The sequence below is a fragment of the Balaenoptera borealis genome (genome assembly GCF_965194805.1).
Source record: "Balaenoptera borealis genome assembly, chromosome: 5".
In the NCBI taxonomy this organism is placed as follows: Eukaryota; Metazoa; Chordata; class Mammalia; order Artiodactyla; family Balaenopteridae; genus Balaenoptera; species Balaenoptera borealis.
The window spans coordinates 29,115,614-29,142,100 of NC_138862.1; the positions used below are offsets into that span (position 1 = coordinate 29,115,614).

The following is a 26,487-nucleotide window of genomic DNA, read 5'->3' on the forward strand; positions in this document are numbered from 1 at the left end:
AAGGACTTCATTCAGTATTTTGTGACAAGAACCTCGCCTGCCCTATCTTGGTTCTTTTATGATGTTGACACACCCACATTTTTTGAAACAGAAGTGTACAAATACACACGGCTGGTGTGTAACAAGAGATTGGAAGGAAGTAAATGACATGAAAATGACATAATTCTTTGGATTGATCACTGTAATTGGTACTAATAAATCTAAAAATAAAAAAATATTTTGCAATTCCGTAACAAGAAAGATTTCTGTCCTTCTTTCCTCAGTATAATTTTGAGCTGTCCAAGTTTTCCAAAGTAACACATTTTGAATTATACAAGTACAAGAAGAAGACTCAGAGGTGATGATTAAGCTAGAACCTTTTAGACATGTATTTGAAATCTGGAATTGGTATATACAGGGTATTTCCAGGTTCATGCATGACAGTAGTTGAGCTATCAGTTCCAAAGTACCTTGCCCATTTCAGATATGTTATCCTTCAAAACCAGGAAAATATAGAATTAAGAACTGGGTTTGCTATGTGTAAATTCTTATTAAAAATTCTAACGAACATTATCTCTTTATTCTTCTGTAAATTATTCATAAGTTGACCTAAGTAGTGATGAAATGTTCATTGGACCCAGATGGTAAATGGTGATGACTGTTTTTCTTGGTATACTGAGGGTTAAATGAATTCATTAAAATTATAAAGAGCTGATTTTGATTTAGACTGATAATTCCAAAATCAAAATTAAGTCATTTCTTGGTATAATAAATGTTACACTAAATTTTTTGTTAAAACCAGAAAATCTTTTTCTAAAAATTTTATGGAATCACCCTATAAAAATGACAGCTAAGTTGAAATAGACATTGTTCAGTCAGCTTTTAATTTATCACTGGGTAGGTTTTATTTTTTTCCCATTCACATACATATATATGTATGTATTTTTAGTGTTCATTAAAGAAATCTTTCTTCATTTTGCCTGTCATGCCTACTAACCTAATGTTTAAAGACAGGCTATTAATGTATTTTAGTTTCTAAACTGAATTTTTCCTTCTAAACCTCATGAGAGTTGCAAAATTTGTGAGACCTTCATTTGAATTCTTTTTCCTATTTTTTTTCTGCTCCCTCAGTACTTATACTCCCCCTTTGGTCCTTCTTACCTTCCATAAACCAAATATTTTGGATAATTCTTTTTCCCTTTCCGCAGAAATCACTTAACAAGTGTTTGCTGTACAAGTCAAGTCTCTTCCTTATTTTGTTTATGAAGAGAGTATGGAATATTTTTAGATGGACATGTATACAAGCTCTAATATTTAAAATCATTGTTGAAGTTAAAAATAAACCAGTAGATCCACTGACAAGCTAATGAATCACAGTATTTTGTAAAATATTCCAGTTGTTAAATATATTGCTTGCAAATCTCCAAAAAAGCCTAATTTTTAAATGTGTGTTGACATTTAGGTATTTGTAACTGACTGTACTCAGGTAGTGCTCAACACTTGGCAGCATTCTTAAGTAATATGTATGTAAAATCAAGTAAGCCAATTATATGTCGGTGATTCAAAAATAATGTGGTTGGTTGCCTTTCCACTGAAAGAAAATGAGTCCAGGTTAATACTAGCTTTAAATCAAACGATTTTAACCTTAAAAAGTTTTAAAAAAAACAGGTTTCTATGAAAAGCTCTTTTTCTTCTTGTTCATGTAATTGGTGCTGTTTATAGAATTTTCTTTTCAAAGAAATTAATGAAAAATAACCACTTTAACTTAGAATTTTCTGAGAACGATTATTCCTCTTTCCTTCAGATCTATTCTAAATTTGGTTCTTGCCCACTCTTCTACAGGATGATGTGATAGCTTAATGTAAACACATAGTTACACTTTTATGTGTTACAGTACCCACATTTTCTAAACTAAAAATTGGTGCAAGTACCCTAATACATTTTTTTTAATAATGACTTTCATTTTTAAGTCTTTTAAAAAAATTTTTTCAATCACATGTAACATTTTATCTATCCTTATTGATAACAGTGTCACACGCAAAGAAATAGCATGGGTAGGGAGGAGGAGTATTTTATTATATATTAGGAACATTCTAGAAACTTAGGGTTATAGATTCACCTGTAACCTGTATTCTGCATCTGCTAGGGATGGACCTCATTTAAAAAATTCTGCATGGAGCACATGTGTGGGGATATTAAAACAGATACGTTAAGCCTTTGATAGACCTGCAGGAGCATCTGAAGGATCACTCTTCTGTTTTTAATAAGTCGTGGTAAGAGCTAGGGGTGAATAAGCTTGTGATGATATGTAAACGTTTGTGAGTATGACCAAGACTATCACAAGTTGCACAGGCCTACAAAAGAATCTTATACTTGTTAAGGCTTCCAATTCTTTGAAAACGGAAATTCTCCAGATCACTTATGGGATGTCTGATGTTTGGGGGATGATATCAGAAGTGAATCTGTTGTGTCGGCCTCAACCTCACATCAAACTCGTTAGATGAGTCCATGTCACGTGGATCTCTTTTCCTTTTTCGATACTTCTCTTGTTCCTTCCTAAGCTCCTCATAATGTAAGGAAGCTCGTTCTAGCCCCTCATAGAGCTGTGGTGCTACAGAAAAGACTTAGCATTCACATCACTTTGCAGAAAGGTGTTTATGAAAACTCAGAAACATGGTGGACTTTTGAAGACAGTTATGTAACATTAAAGTATTTTCTCTTCTCTGATTGGATCATTTTAACAATATGGATTAATCCATAGGATTTCCAGTAGAGATTTCTAATTTAATAGGAATAACAATAACATAAATTACTAAAGAAGTGACTACAATGCATATATCTGTATATTGTATATATACACTTAGAAACTGACAAGTGCTGTATTTTTCTGCTTACAGGTATCACAGCATAATTCTAATGCTTCACCTCCTTAACTATTTTTTATTTATTTATTTTATAGAACACTGATGTTTGCATTTATTGTGGAACGAAAGGTGAAGAAGGAGAAGCAGTACATTCGCTAAGGATTCTGTCTGCTTGCTGCTGCAGACCTGTGTGTTGAGGAATTCTGCTGCTGCTTCTTGCTTGGGAGTTACCAACTCTGCAGTCAGGCTGCGTTGGGAGTCTGCCTGCCTTTTGTCTCGTCATTGCCAACCAGCAGACCAATCCCGGTCGGAACGGAACAGTACACCTCTGTCTAATTACTATGGAAGGTGAGAAACCGACATTCACTAATTGAAGTTACATCTCACTCACCCACAGAACACCATTCTTCAAAGTGAATAGAAACCAAGCCTTTGTGAACACTTCTATTGAACATGACTCATGGAGAAGAGCTTGGCTCTGATGTGCACCAGGATTCTATTGTTTTAACTTACCTAGAAGGATTACTAATGCATCAGGCAGCAGAGGGATCAGGTACTGCCATCGACAGAAAGTCTGCTGGCTGTAATGAAGAAGATCAGAACTTTAACATTTCTGGTAATGCATTTCCCACCTGTCAAAGTAATGGTCCAGTTCTCAATACACATACATATCAGGGATCTGGCATGCTGCATCTCAAAAAAGCCAGACTCTTGCAGTCTTCTGAGGACTGGAATGCAGCGAAGCGGAAGAGGCTGTCTGATTCCATCGTAAATTTAAACGTAAAGAAGGAAGCTTTGCTGGCTGGCATGGCTGACAGTGTGCCTAAAGGCAAACAGGATAACACGGTACTGGCCTCTTTGCTTCAGTCGTTCAGCTCTAGGCTGCAGACTGTTGCTCTGTCACAACAGATTAGGCAGAGCCTCAAGGAGCAAGGATACGCCCTCAGTCATAACTCTCTAAAAGTGGAGAAAGATTTAAGGTGCTACGGTGTCGCATCAAGCCACTTAAAAACTTTGCTGAAGAAAAGTAAAGCTAAAGATCAGAAGCCTGACACCAGTCTCCCTGACGTAACTAAGAACCTCATCAGAGATAGGTTCGTAGAGTCACCTCATCATGCGGGACAGAGTGGCACAAAGGTCATGAGTGAGCCCTTGTCATGTGCTGCAAGATTACAGGCTGTCGCAAGCATGGTGGAAAAGAGGGCTAGTCCTGCCACTTCACCCAAACCAAGTGTCGCTTGTAGCCAATTAGCATTACTCCTTTCAAGCGAAGCCCATTTACAGCAGTATTCTCGAGAACACGCTTTAAAAACACAAAATGCAAATCAGGCGGCAAGTGAAAGACTTGCTGCTATGGCCAGATTACAAGAAAATGGCCAGAAGGATGTGGGCGGTTTCCAATTCTCAAAAGGAATGTCGAGCCATCTTAATGGTCAGGCAAGAGCATCATCAAACAAACTAACGGCTAGCAAAAGTACAACATTTCAAAATCCGATGGGTATTGTTCCTTCTCCCCCCAAAAATGCAGGCTATAAGAACTCACTGGAAAGAAGCAATGCAAAACAAGCTGCTAATAACAGTTTGCTTTTACATCTTCTTAAAAGCCAGACCACACCTAAGCCAATGAACGGACACAATCAGAGTGAGAAAGGAAGCCTTTTTGAGGAGGGCAGTACACCTACAACGATTGATGAATACTCAGATAACAATCCTAGTTTTACAGATGATAGCAGTGGTGATGAAAGTTCCTATTCCAACTGTGTTCCCATAGACTTGTCTTGCAAACACCGAATCGAAAAACCAGAACCTGACCGGCCTGTTTCTCTGGATAACTTAACTCAGTCCTTGCTAAACACTTGGGATCCAAAAGTCCCCGAAGTAGATATCAAAGAAGATCAAGATACCTCAAAGAGTTCTAAGCTAAATGCGCACCAGAAAGTAACCCTTCTTCAGTTGCTACTTGGCCATAAGAATGAAGAAAATGTAGAAAGAAACAGCAGCCCTCAGGAACCACACAGTGATGGGACAAAGTTCAGCACACATAATTACACGCGGACTTCTGTCATAGAAAGCCCTAGTACCAGCAGGACTCCTCCAGTGAGCACTCCACCGTTACTTGCATCCACCAAAGCCGAGTCTCCCATCAACCTTTCCCAACACTCTCTGGTCATCAAATGGAATTCCCCACCGTATGCCTGTGGCCCTCAGTCCGAAAAGCCAGCGAATACCGCATCGAACCACTTGATGGACCTTACAAAAAGCAAAGAATCGCAAGGGGAGAAACCAGTCCAAACTGAAGGCACGCAAAACTCTGCCACTTTCAGTGCCAGTAAACTGTTACAAAATTTAGCGCAATGTGGAATGCAGTCTTCCGTGTCGGGGGAAGAGCAGAGACCCAGTAAACAGCTGCTGAGTGTAAACACAGAGAAACCTACAGGTATGACGGATAGACTAAATAGCCCTCTGCTCTCAAATAAAACCAATGCAGTTGAAGAAAATAAAGCATTCGGCAGTCACGCAACAGGTCCTGAACCAGGACTCTCTGGTTCTGAAATAGAAAATCTGCTTGAAAGGCGCACCGTCCTCCAGTTGCTGCTGGGAAACCCCAACAAAGGGAAGCCCGAAAAGAGAGAGAAGATGCCCTTAAGAGATGAAAGTACTCAGGAACATACAGATAGAGCTTTAAGTGAACAAATACTGATGGTGAAAATAAAATCTGAGCCTTGCGATGACTTGCATACGCATACCACAAATGTGCCCTTGAGCCACGACGCTCAGGGCGCCCCCTTCTTAGGCGTGGCTCCTGCCTTGCCGGGAAGCACAGCTGTCTTACCAGCATCCGAGGACTTCAAATCGGAGCCCGTCTCACCTCAGGATTTTTCTTTCTCTAAGAACGGTCTGCTAAGTCGACTGCTGAGACAAAACCAAGAGAGTCACCTGGCTGATGACCTGGACAGCAGTCACAGAAATAGTGAACTGACACTTCTAGAATCAAAGAATCTTTGCATGGTCCCTAAGAAAAGGAAGCTTCATACTGAGCCGTTAGAAAATCCATTTAAAAAGATGAAAAATAACATAGTCGATGCTGCAAACAGCCACAGTGCCCCGAAGGTGCTGTATGGGTCCTTGCTTAACCAGCAGGAGCTGAAGCTTAGCAGAAACGATCTTGAGTTTAAATATCCTGCCAGTCATGGTTCAGCCAGTGAAAGTGAGCACAGGAATTGGGCCAGAGAGAGCAAAAGCTTCAACGTTCTGAAACAGCTGCTTCTCTCGGAAAACTGTGTGAGAGATTTGTCTCAGCACAGGAGTAACTCTGTCGTCGACAGTAAAAAAAAAGGACACAGAAACAGTGTGACCAATAGCAAGCCTGAATTCAGCGTTTCTTCTTTAAACGGACTGATGTACAGTGCTGCTCAGCCCAGCAGCTGCATGGGCCACAGGACATTTCCATACCCAGGTGTAGGAAAGCCTCCTGTGAGCCCCCCTTTCCCTGAGCACTTGGGCTGCGCAGGGTCTAGACCAGAACCTGGGCTTGCGAATGGGTGTTCCGTGCCCAGTGAGAAGGGACCCATCAAGTGGGTTATCACAGATGTGGATAAGAGTGAGTATGAGAAAGACTCTCCGAGACTGACCAAAACTAACCCAATACTGTATTACATGCTCCAGAAAGGAGGCAATTCTGTTACCAGTCGAGAAACACAGGACAAGGACATTTGGAGGGAGCCTTCATCTGCTGAAAGTATCTCACAGGTTACAATCAAAGAAGAGCTACTTCCTGCTGCAGAAACTAAAGCTTCTTTCTTTAACTTAAGAAGCACTTACAATAGCCATATGGGAAATAACGCCTCTCGCCCACACAGTGCAAATGGAGAAGTTTATGGACTTCTGGGAAACATGCTAACAATAAAAAAGGAATCAGAATAAAATGTACCTGCCATCCATCTTTGGATCTTTTTAAAACTAACTAGTATGAACTTGAGATCTGTATAAATAAGCGCATGATTTGAGAAAAGCATGGTATAAATTGAAACTTTTTCATTTTGAAAAGAATTGGTTACTGTGATGTTTAAATATGCATACTACTTCTTGCTTTACATTAGATGTCATGAGGAAGCTGCTGAACTAGCAATTGGTTGTTTAACACCTTCTTATGCATCAGACAACAACTGTGAGTAGCCCATGAATGATATTCTTTTTTAATCATAAATAATAGGCGTAAATTAAAATGTGAATCTCCACCCACAGTGGATTAATGCATTGCTGCCTTTATTAGGGTACTTTATTTTGCTTTTCAGAAGTCAGCCTACATGACACGTTTTTTTAAAGTCCAAATTGTTAAATAATAACTCCTTAAAGGATAATTACTGAATCAAAAAACCTAATACTGATTCATTTTTTCAGTTCAAAAACAAATTAGAAAAAAATATGCTTACATTTTTCACTTTTGCTAAAAAAAAAAAAAAGAAAAACACATTTATTTTTAATTCTTGGAAGGAGTTTTGTGGTTCCTCAATGTGTCTGCCCCACCCCAATCCTTTTCAATATACTATATTTCTTTAAACCTTGTACTACTTAGTAAACATTGATTACAATTGATGGAAGTTTGATAGATCTTTAAAAAAAGGCAGATTTCCATTTTTGTATTTTAACTACTTTACTAAATTAATATTCCTCCTTTTACAGAATTAGGAAAGTTAACATGTATCTTCAGGTGGTTTCCTGAATAGTTGAAATAAGAAGTTGTTTTTAACAAGCAAAATGGCTTTTCTTTGGACAATTTTCACCATCTCTTGTAAAAGCTACTTCTCACCGTTTCTGTGGTACCTGTGAGTCTTATGACCAGGGTTTCTTAAGGTTGGACTCGGACCACCTGCATTAGAATCATCTGGAGCACTTGTTTTAAAATGCAGATTCCTAGGCAACATCTCAGATCTACAGAACAAGAATCTCTGCTAAGTGGACCTGGGAATCTTCCTTCTGCATCTTAATATACTCCCTAGGTGTTTTCTTCTGCACACTGAAATCTGAATTTTGAAAATTGAAACCATTGCCTATGACTTTTCTCAACACAGGATTGCGAACAAACTATTTGATGCCTATATTTTCCCCAGTACAGTCACACATCAACTCAAAATTTGCAATATTGTACTTCATATATTACTGTTATGTCTTTGGAAATCGGGTTCAGAATACTTTTTATGACAAAAAAAAATCGGGTGGAGGGGACAACTTTCATATTTGGCTCAACATCTCAGGAAAATCTGTGATTATTTGTGTGTTCTAATGAGTAACATCTACTTAATTAGCCTTAGGGATGGAATAACAGGGCCACTTACCAAACTCAGGTGATTCCAGGATGGTTTGGCAACTCCTCCTGAATACATCCTTAACTTCTATTAAAACCGTCGTCCTAAGAACAGTGCTGACAAAGATGAAAACATTTATTTCAAACCCAAGAAAGGCACTGAACTCAGATTGACTAAACAAAAAAGTACAAAGGGCACATATACATGACAGATTTGTACGCAGTCACTCCATCGGATCTGTTATTTTAAAATAGTGATTAAAAGTAAACATTGATGTTTTCTTGGAAGAACTTAATGTATTATTGAGCCGCATGGGGTTTCTATCTTGAAACAAGTCCATGCTTTTCAGTTCAGTTTTTACAATCCACAGTTCTTTCAGCAGATATTTTTGGTTTTAATTGTGAACTGAGTTATAGCAACTGACCTATCAAAAAATTGTTATATAATCGACTATTAATTAGAAGGAAATCTATTTGAAATTGTTCTACTTGAGGTTGTTTCTAAGATTTTTATATTAAAAATGGGCGTTATTTCCTAATATGATCTAAAACCCTAAATGATTATTTTTTTTTCTCAAAATAATTTGTAAATAGTTACTGGATATATTATAAAATAATAGGAGTGAATATTATGCTACATCATGAAAATTCCACTGGCCAGTGAAGATATTCAGCTCCATCCCATCTTTATTCTGTGACAATCTTATTGTCTACACTGTATAAATAAGCTTTTAAACAAGTCATTTTTTTCTGCCATAGTGAAAGGTCTGGAGCCTTAGAAGTATGCTAGAAAAAAATATTGATACTCCCCCTTGGTTAGGGGAAAATGGGCTTTTACAAGGGGGTGAAATTTAGGTCAGGAAAAAGAACATCAAGGGCCAGCGTTGCTTTTTTTTTGTTTCTTTGGTTGGTCAGTTGTTTTTTTTGTTGTTATTACTGTTGTCAACAGTCAAAGAAACGAAGGTATGTCATATATAAATAAACATGACCACCAAGAAAGCTGTTCTGATTTACTAGAGTGTCCCCAATTTGAGTTTAGTATGATTTTAAAGAAAAGCGGTGAGAAAGGGCCTGCATCCATAAATGCACTTCATTTATGCATATGTAGATACAAGGATGCACATATACACATTTTCAAGGACTATTTTAGATATCTAGACAATTTCTTCCTAATAAAGTCATTTGTGAAAGGGTACTACAGCTCTCATTGACATCAGTAAGGTAGCATTACCTGTTTATTCTCTGCTGCATCTTACAGAAGAGTAAACTGGTGAGAGTATATATTTTATATATATATATATATATATATATATAATATGTATATATATATATATTGACTTGTTACATGAAGATGTTAAAATTGGTTTTTAAAGGTGATGTAAATAGTGATTTCCTTAATGAAAAATACATATTTTGTATTGTTCTAATACAACAGAAAAGCCTTTTAATCTCTTTGGTTTCTGTATATTCCATGTATAAGTGTAAATATAATCGGACAGGTTTAAAAATTGTGCATGTGTGTATACAGTTGCAAGTCTGGACAAATGTATAGAGTAAGCCTTTTATTTAAGTTGTGATTACCTGCTGCATGAAAAGTGCATGGGGGACCCTGTGCATCTGTGCATTTGGCAAAATGTCTTAAGCAGTCGGATCAGATATTCATCCCAACATAACAGTATTCCATTTCTGGACATGACTTCCGTGGTTTAAGCTTTGTGAAAGAATGTGCTTTGAATCCAAGGGTCTTAAAACTTTTTAAATCAAGTCAACCACTTTTCAACATAAAGAACTCACACAACTACTTTCATGAATTTTTTAATCCCATTGGAAACATAATAATATACCAGGAGTATTCCAGTGTACTGGAATACAGGCACATTACCATTCATGGTATGAATTCTGGGGTTTACACAACCAATTTTGATGCGATATGCTCAGTAATATAATTTGTCATTTTTATTAGAAATTTAATTTCTTCATGTGATGTCATGAAACTGTACATACTGCAGTGTGAATTTTTTGTTTTGTTTTTTAATCTTTTAGTGTTTACTTCCTGCAGTGAATTTGAATAAATGAGGAAAAAAATGCATTGTCTCTGGTTTGAAATGATTGTTATTTTCTGGGCTGTCTCTGATTTTCAGGTTTTCCATAAACATAAAAGTCTCTGGTCATGAAAATAACAAGTCTTCAAGAATGCTTTGCCCTTCTCAGAAAAATAAAGGGGAAAAAAAAGAAGGTGGCCTGCGAGTTAGTATATCTAGAGACAGGGCAACTGAAGCATAGCTCAGAAAGACAATCAGCCTATATAGCCTGTTCTACCCAGCCTTGATTCTGTTGCTTGGTGTGCAGCTGGATGGTCATGGATTTTTGAAGTGGGAAAAAGTTTGTACAGTGTTCAAAAATAAAGTTGATTTGATATAAACTTGTTTTAAGATAGGATTTTATTAGGTTTTTATCCAAGTTTCAACGGGTGTTAAATTTATTTTTTTAAAAAGTCTCCAAACGTTTTGCAAAAATGAATGTGTGCGCTTGCACACATGTGTATGTATACTATATGTGTATAGGTAATAAGTAGTTGAGAATGATAAGCAATGTCCATATGTAATAGGTAATAGAGACCAATTTATTTAGAAAAAGGAAAAAGAACTATACTTGTGAACTGACGGCCTGGGGTGGGGTGGGGGTGGGGGGAGGACATTATTTTTACAAATATATTAATAATAATTTAAGAGGAAGGCCTTTTCCCAAAGATCAGTTTCTATTTTCTGACACTAAAATAGGCCTATTAAAATTTCAAATTAAAATCTGAAAATTTTGCAGCTTCTCCCTAACAAGTTTATAAACACTGTCTAAAAAAATACCCAGGTAACAGAAATACATACAGCTGTTCTACATGATTAAAATGTTGAAAAGTTACGCTCTGCTCTCTGTACAGGCACTGTCATCGGAACCGGAGATGCACAGCCATGTTTTGTTTCGTTTATTGATTTATACGGTAAAAAGGCGTAACAAGCTCATCATGTAATAAAATGAGGGATTTTTAAGAAGAAAACCACCCCAGTTAGTAACTCTTCTTGACTATAAGTTAGTGCCAATGACTTTAATATGGAAAGTCTTTCATAATCTAATCAGATTATGATCACCCACTCTGTGCCAAGTTCTATTTCAAGCTTGTTAATGTGGAAATCTCCTTTACAAAGCAATAATTTTGAACAAGTTTTCTCCTACCACTACTATCACTAAACTGTGACCTATTTGGTTACAGAAAATAGATTTTAAATGTTAAGCATGACATTTTTCATTTATTCCATCAAACTTAAGAAGTATCTGACGCTAGCACCTTGTAAGGGTTGGTGGAGGAATCTGTCGGCACCATTTAGCATTAATTTACTGCTACATTTCTCTAAATGGTTGGCACGATAATACTTAACAACATTTTAAAGATGCCGTCTTCTTAGGTAAGTTAAAGACCCTTGCTCTAAAAAACCAGAGTTAATGTACTCTTTAGTTGGTAGCAGAATAATTGGAAATGAAATTCAAATCCCATAAACTTCAGTCCTGGCGAAGTGCTGCTGCACTTATGATGCCCTTGTTTGAGTGTCTAAAGGTAAATCCATAAACCCTTCCAGCAATAGCCAAATTTTAAAATATCAATAGTATACTTCTGTAGTCAGAAGAGGATTTTTCAGCCATTCCAAACAGTCCTTTTACAGCCTTTGTACTGACAAAGACCTAGACAGCCTTCTACCGTCCAGCCTTTGCTTTTACCAAACTTCATTGGGTAGGTGCTCTGAGCTTTAAGAAAAGTTTACAATCCTTTGGGACTGTTCATTTTGCTCTTTTTTGCTGATACGCATTCACCTCCGAGCACATCTGGAAAAGGAAATGGCCTAACGTCGTATGGGTTTCATAGCCCGTAGTTTTTGAAAGCTGCACCAGCGGGGCCCCAGAGTAGAGCTTTGGTGTTGGTAAGTTTTCTGAGATTGTATTTTCCCTTAGCTAATTGATTTGAAATGGTAATTTAAGTATAGAACAGTGAGATGACTTCACTCTAATTAGAAAACTATAGATTTCTCCCAGGTTGCCCCTAGCAGCCATTGTAGCTAATCTTTCCATGAGCTGCAAATCCTTTTAAGACTCGCAGCACCCAGTTGGATGTGCTAGCTGGCCTTGCTGCATCTGGTAGAGTGCCCTTTGACTTCTGGCCCTGTCTGCATTTTCACATTTTCAACTCATTCTCCCACCATCTAACACCTTTCTGCCCATCACCACCAATCATTCTAAGTGTTCAAAACCTTCCCAGTAGGAATTCAGTGTCCTGAGCACGTCTGCCTTCCTGGCATCACCTTCAACTGTGCGACATTCTCTGCCTAAAATACCTCCTTCCTTTGCCCTCACCTCCCCATCCACAGCCTTGTAAATTTGTATTTACCTTCAAAACCTAACAAATACTGCCCCCTCAAAGAACCCTCTGCAGTTCCTCCAGGCAGTGTGTTTCTCAGCCCTCTGCAGTCCCCTAATGCTTTATGTAGACCTCTCTCAATTTCACTCATTAGAGTGGTTAACAACATACTTTGTATTCCTTCTAAAGGCAAGAAGTGTGAAGTGTGTCCAAATCCTGATACATAACAGTTACTCAGTAAATGTGTGACCAGTCAAAGAATGAAAGAAGGTTGATTTCTCCCCACGCAAAAACTGAAAGACTGCCTCGCCTTCCCTGGGCTGGGAAACAAAGTAATTTACAAGGTAGGGATACATCCCTTTCCCTCAAGCAATGCCCAGTCTTCCAGGCTACCTCTAGCCCTAGGGCTCATGATCTCCGTAGGCCAAGCCAGGCATTCTTTCTTCTGTCCTCTCTGATCTGCAGAGATGCTATCAGCTGAGAGATTCCTAACTAGAGGGGCTGGTTCTTGAGAGTGGGAAGGGAACTTTGGGGGTTTTGCCAATGTAGGTCTAATTACCTGTTGTACCATATCTTCTTACAAACAGCAGTGAGCATCTTAGAATTTTTGCCTTTAGCAGGGAAGCTACCAACCCTTCCAAACATCACCCTGAGATAGGCCTGAGGCAAGAATCCATGGCCTCTCCTGCCAATCATGAATAAGTTCATGATGCAGAGGGCTACACTCTTCCTGAACTATCCAGAATCAAACCCAAGCAGAACATGCTCTCTTGGTGGGTGTGGTACAACTAACTCCTTGATGATAAGACCCTCACCAGGGTAGGACCTGGATTTAGCATTAGGCTATTTCAGATCCTCAAGGAAATCTGAGTCCCTCCAGGTGTGGAAATGCAAGAGACCAGAGCCACAGATGAACTAGTCCACTAGCACACGTATTCACATCCATCAGAGGGCTTTGACAGTGGCAACTTACCTAGAAAGCCACATCAACAGGTTCTAAGAGTATCAGAAAAGTAATACACATGTTCAGTGACTCAGCAGGTCCTTAATAAAGGTGTGCTAAATCACTGTGACAGCAGAAGCTCATCTCTTTCATATGTGTGGAGGTGCACTGAGAGATGTTAATTTCCTTTTATTCTGACAACATAAAATTAATCTAATAAACTTTTTTTTTAAACTGTTGCATTTTATTTGTCCAGAGAAACCACATTTCGTGTTCCCAACCCCCAAGAGAAAGAATAAAGTCTTAGATGAAATCGCTCTTATCATATGTCCAAATGGCAGTGGAAAAATCCAAATGTAGAGCATATTCAGGAGGAGGAGATTGGCTTTCAGTGGAGATGAAATAGCCCCCTTTCCCTAGCCAAGGACTGATGACTCATGATTTCTACCTGATATAAGGCCATGGGGAAGAAACATGGAAACCTCTGTCTCAAATAAAGGGGACATATTTAAGTGGATGTTTTATGTAATTAGAGAGATAGTGGAAAGAGCTAGACATATTTAGAGGACAGAGAAGTTTGAAGCCCAGTGTCCCTAGTTTTCTAAGGAAGAGGGGACCTTCCCTAAGCTGTTCTCTTCCTATGAGCTCCTTTCTAGCTTAAGCAAATCAAGAAGGCTTCTAATCTTAACCATATTAATAGAAAATAATCATACTCATACTCTCATCAAAGGTAAGGAGTTTCTTGTGAGTCTGGATATTTAAAATCAGGTAGGGTTTTTTTGTGTTGTTTTTATTTGTTTTTGGTTTTATTTTTTTCCCCCAGCATCTCTTCATACTTGGGTAAGGTTGTAGACTTGCAGAACTGGGATATGAGACCAGGGAATAGAGTGATAAGAAGCTTATGAACTTAACATTTCCCCTAAAACCAAACCAGACAGCAACCTAACAACCATCAAAGCATCATGCTTATTTACCCAACTGGCCTTAATGAGCAAAAAACAGTATTAAGGGTGAGGTGATCATGCTAAAGCTGTATTCCAGGACTCGCTTTTTCTCCAAATTGTTAACTGATAGTAATGCAAGAAAGGTTCCCAGAAGCCAAAGTGCAACTTTTAAAGTGAATAGTCAAAGTACAACTTTTTAAAATAACAGTGACATTGATGCCACTAGATTACTGGGACCATACAGTACTTAGAGGCTGTTTCTGATCATCACCAAGTGAAGTCTTACTGAAGCAGGAATACAGGCCAGAGCACAAACAAATATCCAGCTTACCAGATTGCTTGCTTGCTTCCTTATTTCCTTCCTTCTTTTATTCCTTCCTCCCTTCCTTCCTTTTTCTCTTTCCTCTCTCTCTCTCGTTCTCTCTTTTTCTTTTTCTTTTTAATGGAATAGATTTAAGGAGATGTAATTGATATACTGTACAATTTACCCATTTAAAGTATACAATTCAATGATTTTTAGTATATTCATGGAGTCACTAGATAACTAATATCGTTTCTGTCTATAGAGTTACATGTTCTGGACGTTTCATATAAGTGATATCATACAATACATGACCTTTTGTGAATGGCTTTATTCACCTTAGCTTAGTGTTTTCAAGGTTCATCCATGTTATAGCATGTATCAGTACTTTCCTCTTTTATTGCTGAATAATTTCCCGTTGTATGTATATGTCATTTTATCAGTTGATGGACATTTGGGTTGTTTTCTTTTTTAGCTATTATGAATATTTGTGCTGTGAACTTCGTTGTTGTAGTCACTCATCAAAAACAGGATGGACAACCAATCAACATTTGGTTTGGATATTGCCACACATGAAGTATGAGGGTATGAAGTCAATTGACTGTAAATGTAGGGGTTCATTTCTGGACTCTCAGTCCTCTTCCATTGATTTATGGGATTATCCTATGCCAATACCACACCATCTTGATCACTAGAGTTTTGTAGCCATTTTTGAAATCAGGGAGTGTGAGTCTTCTAAATTTGTTTTTCTTTTTCAAGATTATTCTGGCTGTTGTTGGTTTCTTAAATTTACATATGACTTTTAGGATAAAACTGTCAATTTCTGCAAAAATGGTAGCTGAGATTTTGATAGGGATTGTGTTGAATTTGTGCAGATCATTTGCGGGGTATTGCCATTTTAACAAAATTAAATCTTCCAATCTGTGAACATAGAATGTCTTCCCACATATTTAGGTCTTCTTTGATGTTTTCCAACAGAGTCACCCTGGGATGACGTTGGTTTCAGCAGGGTCCTGTTTAGTTGGCTCTTTCCCTGATCTCTCTGCTGTCTGCCTCTTTAGGTATCACACCCAGCTGTTAGGCTCCAGTAATTGTCCTCTCATTACTCTCTCTCTCTCTCTCTCTGTATGTATGTATGTGTGTATATATATATATATATATATATTTTTTTTTTTTTTTTGACAATGCCCTGGCCATAAATATCTCCACTGTCTGACCCAATTACATTTGGGCCCTTTTGCAAGTGTGGTTTTTGAGGCAGGTCTTTGAGATTTGTTCTGTTCACAGAGGACTCTTCTTAGCTGTCTCCTTTCCTGATTCCCTCTGGTAAACTAGCTGACCTGTGGCTTAGCTTACTGTTCTCAGAGCTAACAGCCTCCTCTCAATTGCTTACCACCAAGATCTTTGTTGTTTTCAAGAACATTTTAGGCTTGAAGTTTCTCACACTCTGTTCTAAATGAAGGGAGAGCTTCAGAGCTCTCCGTTTTTATGGCTTGTCTCAACCTCTGGTCAAAATTTCTGAGCCACTGCTCCATTGCTAAAGACAGAGATAGTGACCTGTTTCTCTCCGAGTAACATCCCTGTTTTTATGAATTGGGTGCTGGGGGAGGATGATAGCTTTGGGTCTTCTCAGTTCACCACTCCCAGTGGGGAAGCTCTACCCTATGAATGAGTTGGGCCTAGGGCAATCAAAGCCCCTTATTCTTCCCTGCCACATTTAAGATAGATCGTCTACCCTTAGAGAAGAAGCTCGGTAGAGGAAGAAAGCCCTTGACTTTCAGTGGCACTCACCTGGAAGGTAGTGTTGACAAAAAATGTCACCTGCCATATCAGTAAACAAAGGATGTTACAGCCATCAAGCCACAGCCACTGCAGCGGACTGTGCACCCTGAGGGGATTCAGGAGGGAGAAAAACAGGATGCTGGGCCTAGATAATCAGGTGCATATCAAAGGAATGATTTCAATGACCCCAGATTCTTGCATGTTCCCGTACATAGAAAAACACTGAATGCATTAACTTGAGATGTCTGGTTTTTCTTTAATTAATAGTAAGTAATCTTTTGATGTTCTGACTCCCTGGATTTTTTTTTTTTGCAAAAACTCCTATATATCCCGGCTCATCCCTTACCTCTTCGGAGCAGTTCCTCAGAGCTGAGAGGCTGCTTCCTGGGCTTGAGTCCCCAAGAAGTCCACTGAATAAAACATAATTTTCAATGTTTAGGTTATGCTTTTTTTTTTTCAGTCGACAGTAGCCTCTGTAACCCAGAGTTTTGCAGAGGATGAGAAATGCTGGTCACCTGGCCCCTCCAAGGAGATATTGACACCCTTAACTGAAGCTGGGGAGAGGGGTCCTCATTTTCTCGGCCACACCCAGCTTGAGTGGATCTTCCATCACACTAAGCTGCGGTGAGGGAGAAGGAGTAGGTCATGGCTCAAACGTTCTTAGCAAGATTTAAGAGATTTTCTTACATAATGTTCCTCATTTGATGTGTTCCTGTAGGAAATTTTTCAGAGTATTTTTTAAAAATAATTTTACCAGTTACGTTGTTTTGCTGGAGAACGGGTTTGCAGAGCTCCTCATGCTGCCATTCCCAAAGTGGGTCCCTCCTACTTACCTTATTTCTCATCAACAAATAAATGGACTCAAAGCCACATTCCTCCAGGGTAACCTACTTAAGCAATGTTGCGCTGCAGCATTATTTCTACCCATAGGATGACACATTTCTGGCCCTGAGGACTAAATCGCGTGCTCTTTTGAAAGACTCTTTTCTTACCTCCTATTAAACATAATTTACTTAAATCTATTTTCTTTTTTCCAAGAATTTCATTTAATTTTTTTTCCCGTCCTCTCTTGGATAATATTCCGATTCATAACTCTTCCTGCCATCAAATGCTCCACAATTGAACTCAACAGACCAAACTCAATGCAACAAACGGCCACCACTTACATATTCAATTTGTAATCATTTAAATGCTCTTTGATATTTAACTCAGGAAAATTATTCTTTGTTTTTTTTCTTATGCTTTTTTTTTTTAATTAATTTTTTGAGCAGTTTCAGGTTTATAGAAAAATTGAGCAGAAAGAACAGAGCTCCACCATACACCTCCACACTACTACCCCCTCTGTTTCCCTTATTATTAACACCTTGTATTAGTGCTGTACATTTGTTACAATTGATGAACCAATATTGATACATTATTTTAACTAAAGTCCTTGGTTTATATTGGACTTTGTATTGGACTTTGTATTTTTAATACAAAGTTCATTCTTTGTATTATATACTCTATGGGTTTTGACAAATGTATAATTACAAGTACCCACAATTTGAGTATCATCGCAGTTTCACTGCCCTAAAAATTCCCTAAATTCTACCTATTCATCCCTCCCATGCACTCCTGCGCTCACTCCCACCTCTTTGCAGGGCTTGGCAACCACTGATCACTTTGTCTCCATAGTTTTTCCCTTTCCAAAATGTCATATAACTGGAACCATATAGTATGTAGTCTTTTCAGATTGGCTTCTTTCACTTAGCAATACAGTTTTAAGGTTTATGTCCCTTTGTAGCTTAAGTTCATTTCATCCCTGAATGATATTCTATTGTATGTATATATATCACATTTTGTTTATCCATTTACCTATTGAAGGACATCTTGGTGGCTTTCAGGTTTCGACAGTTATGAATAGACCTGCTGTGAGGGCTTTTATGTGGACATTTTTCAAATTTTTTCTTTTATTAAAATTTTTAAAAATTGGGATTTTTATTATTTCTGATATATTTTTATATAATTTTTTTCATTTTTCTTTCTTCCTTTTTCTTTTTTGGTATGTGTTTTAAGAGGTCAGAGCTGACCTTCCCAATAATTCAAATTTCCCACAACTCCTGTGCTTAAGAAATGCTTAATCATCAATTCCAAGCCCATCAGTTTCACTGGATGTACCAACCAGGTTAAGCTACGTTATGTTGCAGTATCAAACAACCCTAAACTCTCAGTGACTGAAAACCACAAAGGTTTATTTCATATTCTTGCTACATGTCCAACTTGAGTTGGCAGCGGGCTCTGCTCATGGTCATGCTCATCCAGAGTGGTGGTGCCTTCACTCTCTCGGAGTGTCACTGGTTGCCTTGGCAGAGGGGAAAGAACACGGTGAATTGAGCGCCAAATTTAAAAGACTTAACACCTCCTCACGTTGCACCAACCAAAGCACTGGTCTGCTTAGCTTCAAGATGGTAGGAAGTTTAACTATGTATGTGGTATACCTGGAAAAAGAAGAACCAGAAGCATGGATGAACATTCAGTAATATCTACTTTTAATATAGGATTTGCCTGAGCATAGAACAATGTTCTTTTGATCACTAAATTTAATTTGATTATATCTTAATGTTTGCCTTTCCTCGTCACACTATGGACTAGAAGACAAAATTCACAAAACTTAAGGATGCAAATGATATCTACTAATCCTAAGGAAAGAGCTTAGGTTTGCCACAAGCTCTACAGGCTGACTCTAAGGAAGATGATGGAGTTGAGCGTGAAGGCAAGTACCTGCTGGAGAGTTGGCACTGCTGACACTGATGGATTCAAAACCAATGAGGATGAATGCTTTTCACGTAAGCTCCGTGTAACAATAGAGAGATGTTCAGTCGTGGTGTCAGAACCAGGCACCATAACTATATCCATATACATTTATTGGTTTTATTATTTTAGTTTGTTTATATGATTAAAGCTTTTCTTCTCTTTCCAAAAGTGGATATTCCATTTGAACCTAAACACATCTTGAAACAAATTTCAACTGAGAAGACAATTTTGGTTGAGGTCATTTCAAATCCATTTAATTGCTCTTGAATCCTTTAGCTAACTAGACACCCTTCTTTTCCCAGATTTGCTGGGAATTTGGGTTACCAGCACCCACTTTATGAAAATCCTGTAGTTATTTATGATCAGCTCTTAGAACTAAGTACTCACTCCTTTACTACTCCATCCCCAGAAACTTCTCCTCTTTCTTATGGAAACTAATGTCCTTGGGAAAGTCAGCCCTGCTTCATTTTTTCTCAAGCATCTTGTCTCAGCATCACCGTGGGAAAGATCAAGACATGGCCAGTCCCTACCTGCTCTATTTGAGCCTCTAGGCAACAGGACCCAAAGTCATCCCTGTACTCCTGCTTGATGTTTCCCACTGCACGAGAAGTCTCCCAAGTCCCCATCCCAAACTCCTGCATTCCCCATTCTTTTTTCCCTGCACGTTTTCAGAAGCTTCTCAAGGGTTTATCTTACCTCTTCCCAACACTTACCTCTAGAGCAAAAGAGATGGTATCAAGAGGGAGGAGGAATCATCCTTCTGTCACTGTGGCAATGAAGGGCAAGAAAATAGCAGAAGAGATTCTCCCCTAGATTGTAAGTATATTAACTGCAATTTCCAACCCATTTTAAGGGAGAAACCATGGAAACTATGTACAGCGGAAAACAAGACTTTGGAATCAAAAGACTAGAATTTGAAGTTCAGCTCCCCCCAAAACTAGCATGAATTTGTCTTAGTCTCAGATTTGGGGCCTGAAAATTTGTTCAGTACCTCTTGCCCACTGGACTATTGCTAGGATCACGTGATGTATTACACATGAAAATATTGTGTAAAGTGCTATTCACATATTCTCTTTTCTAAAAAGGATGTCGATATTTTCAGTCATAACAATTATATTTACTCATAAAATTTATGGGGAATTCAGAAAAGTACACAAAGAAGAACACAAAAATCACCTATAATTCTATCCCCAAGACATAAATACTATTAGTTATCTCTATTAATATGAAATGCTATTACTACCTTCTTGCAATCTGCCAGTAATTATGTATTTGTGTTTAACATTGTCAGGATTATGCTCTGTCCTTGTGTGGCAGACTGTATTTTCCAGAAGTGGCCACCAGATATTTTCTGGTGCCAGAACCTGGCCTCTCCATCAACACGTAGAGTCTTATTTTCCCTCCACATGTAACTGGCTGGGGCTTGCAACTGCCTCTATCAACAGAATGTGGTGAAAGGGATGTTGCATGGCTTCTAGGGCTAGGTCATAAAAGGTGATACAGCTTCTGCCTGGCTCTCATTTTTAGGACACTGGCCCTTGGAAACCAGGAGGGGAAGCCTAGGTCACACGGAGAGCCTATGTGTAGGTGTTCTGACCAACAGCGTCAATGGCTGGACGTATGAGTAAGTGAACCCTCAGATGATTGCAGCCTCTGAGCTGCTACAGCCGATGCCAAGTGGAGTAGAGAGAAGCTGTCCCCAACGAGCCCTGCCCAAATTATAGATTCACAGCAAAACACATGTTGTCATGACAGTTCACTTAAATTTCGTATGCACATTTTCTCATGTCTAACAATTTTTACGTCAACTTAATATGGCTAAATGACATTCCATTATGTGTATATTCTATAATTTATTAAAACCTTTCTATATTGTTGCTTATTTAAGGTTCTCTCTCCAAACCTTTTTTTATGCTATGATACATAGTGTTGCCAAAAACATCTTTGCACATACATTTTGAGTTTTGCTTTTCTTATGATTTCCATAGAGTAGGTTTTAAGAAGACAAAAGGTACAACTTCGATGTACCTCGGTTACATTGAATTAGCTCTTTGTGGCTCACTAGAATCAAAACTGTCTTAAGCTTCATTATTTCTGTAGAAAAGTGTTCTAAGATCTGAACTTTACAGAACTGCCTCACAAAATTTTGGCACACAATCCTTTTCCAAAGTCAACAACCCATTTCCTCATTGACTTCTGAATCAGAGTCAGAATAAAATTTTTTTTTTTTTTTTTGAGAATGATTCTTGCTGTCACACAGCTTGTGCCTCTCACCTTTGATTTCCCCTGAATGGCTTGTACCCCAGAAGAAATTCATTTTTAGTAAGGTGATGCCTGCACCACCTGTGGTAGGCTGAATATGACCCCCATATGGATAGCCATATTCTAATCCCTGGAACCTATGAATGTTCCTTTACACGGTAAAATGGGATTTGCAGATATGGTTAAGTTTAGGCTTTTAAGGAAAGATTATCGCAGATTATCCAGACAGGTGTGAAATGCAATCACAAGAGTTCTTACAAGTGAGAGGCTAAGGGGACATTGGACACAGAAGAAGAGAAGGCAATGTGGCCACGGAGGCAGTAGTGACGCAGCCACAAGCCAAGGCACGCCAGGAGCCGCCAGGAGCCGGAAGGAGCAAGGAAGAGTCTCCTCTAGAGTCTCTGAAAGGACTGTGGCCCCGCTAACACCTTAATTTTGGCCCGGTGAAACCGATTTTGGACTTCTGGTCTCCAGAACAGTGAGAGAATAAATCACTGTTACCTTAAGCCACCAAGTTTGTGGTGATTTGTTACAGCTGCTCTGGGAAAATTATACATCATTCTGTTGCTGCATAGGAAATAAGGGAAATACAAAGGAGTTCATTTTAATGCTCCAAATTCTCTTCCTCGAGTGTCTTCCTAGGGTAGGTGCAGGCTCCAGTAAACATGCACAAAATACATTAGAGAGCGTTGGGAGTTTTATTTACGTGTGTGTGAAAATTCAAGTATTAAGCACTCACTGTCCTTTAGAGAGTAATAAAGCAAAGATTCTCATGCTTGTGTTATTTATATTCTAAGTTGGACACACACACACACACACACACACACATAAACACCTGGAGCAGAGTAGAGATCCCTGTATTTCCTCAAAGTCCACCTTAAGGTAAACACTTTGAAATATGTCAGAATTCAGAGCACATAAACATGAAAGCATAGTTTGAATCTTCCCCCTTTGGAGATATAATTGCAGTCCTGGAATGGAAAATAACAAGGAGTCATAGATAATAGAGCCCCAAAGATCTCAAAGAAATAGGTTAATCTCACTGTGGATCCTAGCATGTCATAAGACATCAGTGTACACTAGCTTCTCTCTTTCCCTTCCTTGGTTAAAAATGTCCCTTTGTTGTCAAGGTCTAAAAAAAGGCAAGACATAACAAATGAATCTGCAGTGATGTTTGAAAAATAGGCCCTGACACATTTGGAACATACCCACTGTTCAAAATCTGCTGGCTGAGAGAAGCTGATTAGAAGCCCTGACGGCCCGTGGGGAGCCCCATCCAGGTGCCTATTACCTGCTGCTCTCAGCTCCGCCTGGGGCAGGATGGAGACAGAGAATCCATCCAGTTGCCTCTCATCTTCATGTAAACGCCGGACCAATAGGCAGCTGCTGCTGTTGAGACAAACACGAAGGGAGGGAAGGTCGTGCTGGCTAGAAAATCTCACTCGGCCTCTTCTTCTCTTCCTTGGCATTAGACTTTAGTTGGGTCTCTCCAGTGATGAAAGCTTCATCCTTTTCTTTAAGAAGTGCCTTGACTTTGGTAGTTTCTGTGTATATCTCTTCATCTGGAATCAGAAAAGATCCCCTCTACACACTCTCCCCTGAAGCTCAGAACCAAGAGAGACTGAAAATGACCATCTCTGTTGATAAGTAGATTTAAAATTGAAAGGGCAATTCTAATGTTGGTTGAAGGTTCTGCATTCCATCCCCACGTGGTGGATTTTAAATAAGTCAAAATAGAGCAGTTGATGCTGTAAGCCTTAGACAAAGCAGCCATGATCCATGGTGTAGAGAAATTCTTGTGAGGGGAAAAGCGACTCATGCATATATTCATTCATTTAACAAAATATTTATTAGTGCCCACTCTATAACAGCACTGTGTAAGGTCCTAGAAATACAGTGAGGAATAAGACAGATCTGTGTCTGCTCTTAAAAAAATTGAAGTCTAAGTAGTTTAAAAACTAGGAGAGACAGACTTGGTGCTGTGATAGGGTGCAGTAGGAAAGCATCTAACCCAAACTTGAATAGTAGTCAGGCTTTATAGAGGAAACGATATTTTCTTTGAAATTTAGAGGATGGAAATAGCATAAGCAGTGGTTTGGAGGTAGGAGAGAACTTAAAGCATTAAAATAACTGAAATCAAATCAGAATGGCAGAGAGCTGAGGTTCTGAAGGTAGAAAGAGACCTCTTTATATGGATCTTGAAAGTAAAGACACGAAATTTGTTAGATGATGTTAAGCAGTTTAGTGATGTGATCCAATTTTCCCTTTAGGGAGAGCTCTTGGTCTACAATGCACAAGACAGCTGTTGGCGCTATCGTGGCAAGAGGTGACGGTGGCGCAGGGAATGGTAGTGATGGTGAGGAAGCAGATAAGTGGATGATACAAGAGGTATTTAGGAGAGAGATTTGTCAGCCTTGGTAATTGAGTAGGCATGGGTGAAAAAGGAGAAGGATAAATTAAGGTTTTCCGGACTTCACCAAATCGCTGGTGAAGTTAATGAAGCTCAGTTTCAGACAAATGAATTGGAGATGTCCAAGCTCTGTTCAAGGGAAGATATTAAGCATAGAGTTTGGATAAACAAGTTATTTCAGGAGAGATTTAGGTCAAAGGTATAGGTTTGAGGGTGGTTGTTAGCATGCAGTTGATAACTGAAGGCTTTGAAGCTGAAGAGATTGCCCAAGGCACTTTGTATGTTTAAGAAGAGATGACCTCCTGGGGCAGAACCCTGAGAATATGGTGCTTTAAGGGATGAGAAGAAGAAAATCCTGCAAAGGAGACTACTAGGTGAGAAAAAACTGGGACACTGTGTATCATGGAAACCAAAAGAAAAGAGTATTTAACGAAAGATAGTGTGGTGAACGTTGCCTTGATCAGTAACGAGTGCATTTAATACTCAGGGCAGAGTCCCTCCTCCATATGGTGAAATTTCAGTCATCATCATGTAAGAATCAATAAACATCTTCTTGATTTGGTCTTTAATTTTAAAATGAGCGCCATTTAAAAAATGAATTTCGGTTTTAAAGATATTATTCAAACTCAGTAATCTAGTTCATGTATGAATTAAAGTTTGTACTTGCCAAGCAAATAAAAAATACCTCAAAGTTCATACTCTGTTTTGCTGTTTTCGATTTTAAATACAAATAAAAACTCCTAACATGTGTTAACGTAAAAATGACAGAATGAGCTCACTTTCTATTTCTTTGTCTTTACAGTCTCTCTGTTGACTTGGTATGTTTTGAATCTACTGATTAAACATAGGAATACATGTACTGTAGGGTTGGAGACACAATGACCAAAGCAAGCCTGAATGATTCTGAATCATTATGGATTTACTCTTTTTTTTTTTTTTAATGTTTTTATTTTATTTTTGGCTGCGTTGGGTCTTCGTTGCTGCACGCTGGCTTTCTCTAGCTGCGGCGAGCAGGGGCTACTCTTCATTGCAGTACGTGGGCTTATTGTGGTGGCTTCTCTTGTTGCGGATCACAGACTCTAATCACACGGGCTTCAGTAGTTGTGGCACGTGAGCTCAGTAGTTGTGGCTCGCGGGCTCTAGAGCGCAGGCTCAGTAGTTGTGGCACTTGGGCTTAGCTGCTCTGCGGCATGTGGGATCATCCTGGACCAGAGCTCGAACCCGTGTCCCCTGCATTGGCAGGCAGATTCTCAACCACTGCGCCACCAGGGAAGTCCCTGGATTTACTCTTGAAATGAGTCTGCCTGTGTCTGGGGTGAACTGTTTAACTGTGGACTCTTAAAATTAACTTTCAGATAGAGTATGATATTTGTTAAAGGATAAGTAATAAAAAGGTGCTTATTTGAATTGTGCATGTGTATATACATATAATATAGCATACTATAATATACATATATAATAATAATATATATTATTAAAATGCAAAAGTAATAGCAATTGCCTAGAACTTAGATCAATAAAAGAGTTTTGGGGAGGAGTATTTTTTAATCCTTTTCTAAAAAATTAATTTATTTATTTAAAAATTTTTTTTTAAATTTTAATTGAAGCATAGCTGATTCACAATGTTGTATTAGTTTCTGGTGTACAGCAAAGTGATTTAGTTATATGTATATATAAATATCTATTCTTTTCCATTAGAATATTACAAGATATTGAATATAGTTCCCTGTGCTATAAAGTAGGGGGAGGAGTATTTTGTTGATCAATTGCTGGTACCTTGTGGTAATATAAAATGACCAAACTTATCAGTTTTTATTATTGTTTTTAAATTCTTTATAGACAAGGCACCCCCTTATTGCCTGTACTCAGAGTTGACCACTCTTACTCTCCAGCCTTTGGTACACTACTGGCAAAAATGGTGAGCAAAATGAGGCCTGAGAATGACCTAAGTATTCAGTCATAAGAAGGGCATTGGTGACCTTGACAACTGTACTTTCAGAGGAGTGGTGGGGTTGAGGCCATATCACAGTGGGCTGAGAAACCAGTAAGTGGAAAAGCAGTTTGGACAGTGACCTGTTTTTCTAGTCTCATTTCCTCCAACTCCCTGGTGGCTCTTTATCCCTTCCCTTTCATCCCTACCTATGCTTTCTTTCCAAGCATATTGAACTTTTCCACCCTTCCCCAAGCATACCAAGACTATCCATGTTTATTTGCCTTTATACCTATCGTTCCTTCTGCTTGGAACGCCCTTTCTTCCTGGTCAGTTCTTATCTTCCCCTCCATCACTTCTCAAAGACAGTGATCCAGTGGAGGCTTCTCAACTCTCCCAGGCAAAGCTTCAGTCAGTCCATTCTGCCCCAACATCTCCATTTCCATACCTGGAAGGGCAGGTACTATGTGGTTGTGCAATGTGTCTTGCCTTTCACATCTCCATCAGTTAGATCATGCCTGCCTGTCCCACTCATAAAAGTTGGTTGGGTAGCTAACTGGCGGAAGAAGAGT

General features: G+C 38.7%; 1 protein-coding gene across 15 annotated transcripts in view; it reads left to right on the forward strand.

The window, feature by feature from the left end:
• The first annotated feature begins 3,189 nt into the window (after positions 1 to 3,189).
• NRIP1 (nuclear receptor interacting protein 1) overlaps positions 3,190 to 26,487 on the forward strand; it is a 174,584-nt gene continuing 151,286 nt past the window's right edge. For 11 of the 15 annotated variants that reach the window (XR_014244619.1, XR_014244620.1, XR_014244621.1 and 8 more), the window contains exon 1: positions 3,190 to 7,011. Coding sequence is in view for 1 of the 15 variants with exons in the window: in XM_082391886.1 (XP_082248012.1) it covers positions 3,297 to 6,767 (3,471 nt within the window). In the remaining 14 variants the exon portion in view is untranslated. Of the gene's footprint in view, positions 10,236 to 12,739; positions 12,895 to 26,487 lie in introns of those variants that run through there. The other 4 variants (XR_014244629.1, XR_014244631.1, XR_014244632.1 and 1 more) reach the window with 4 other exon arrangements.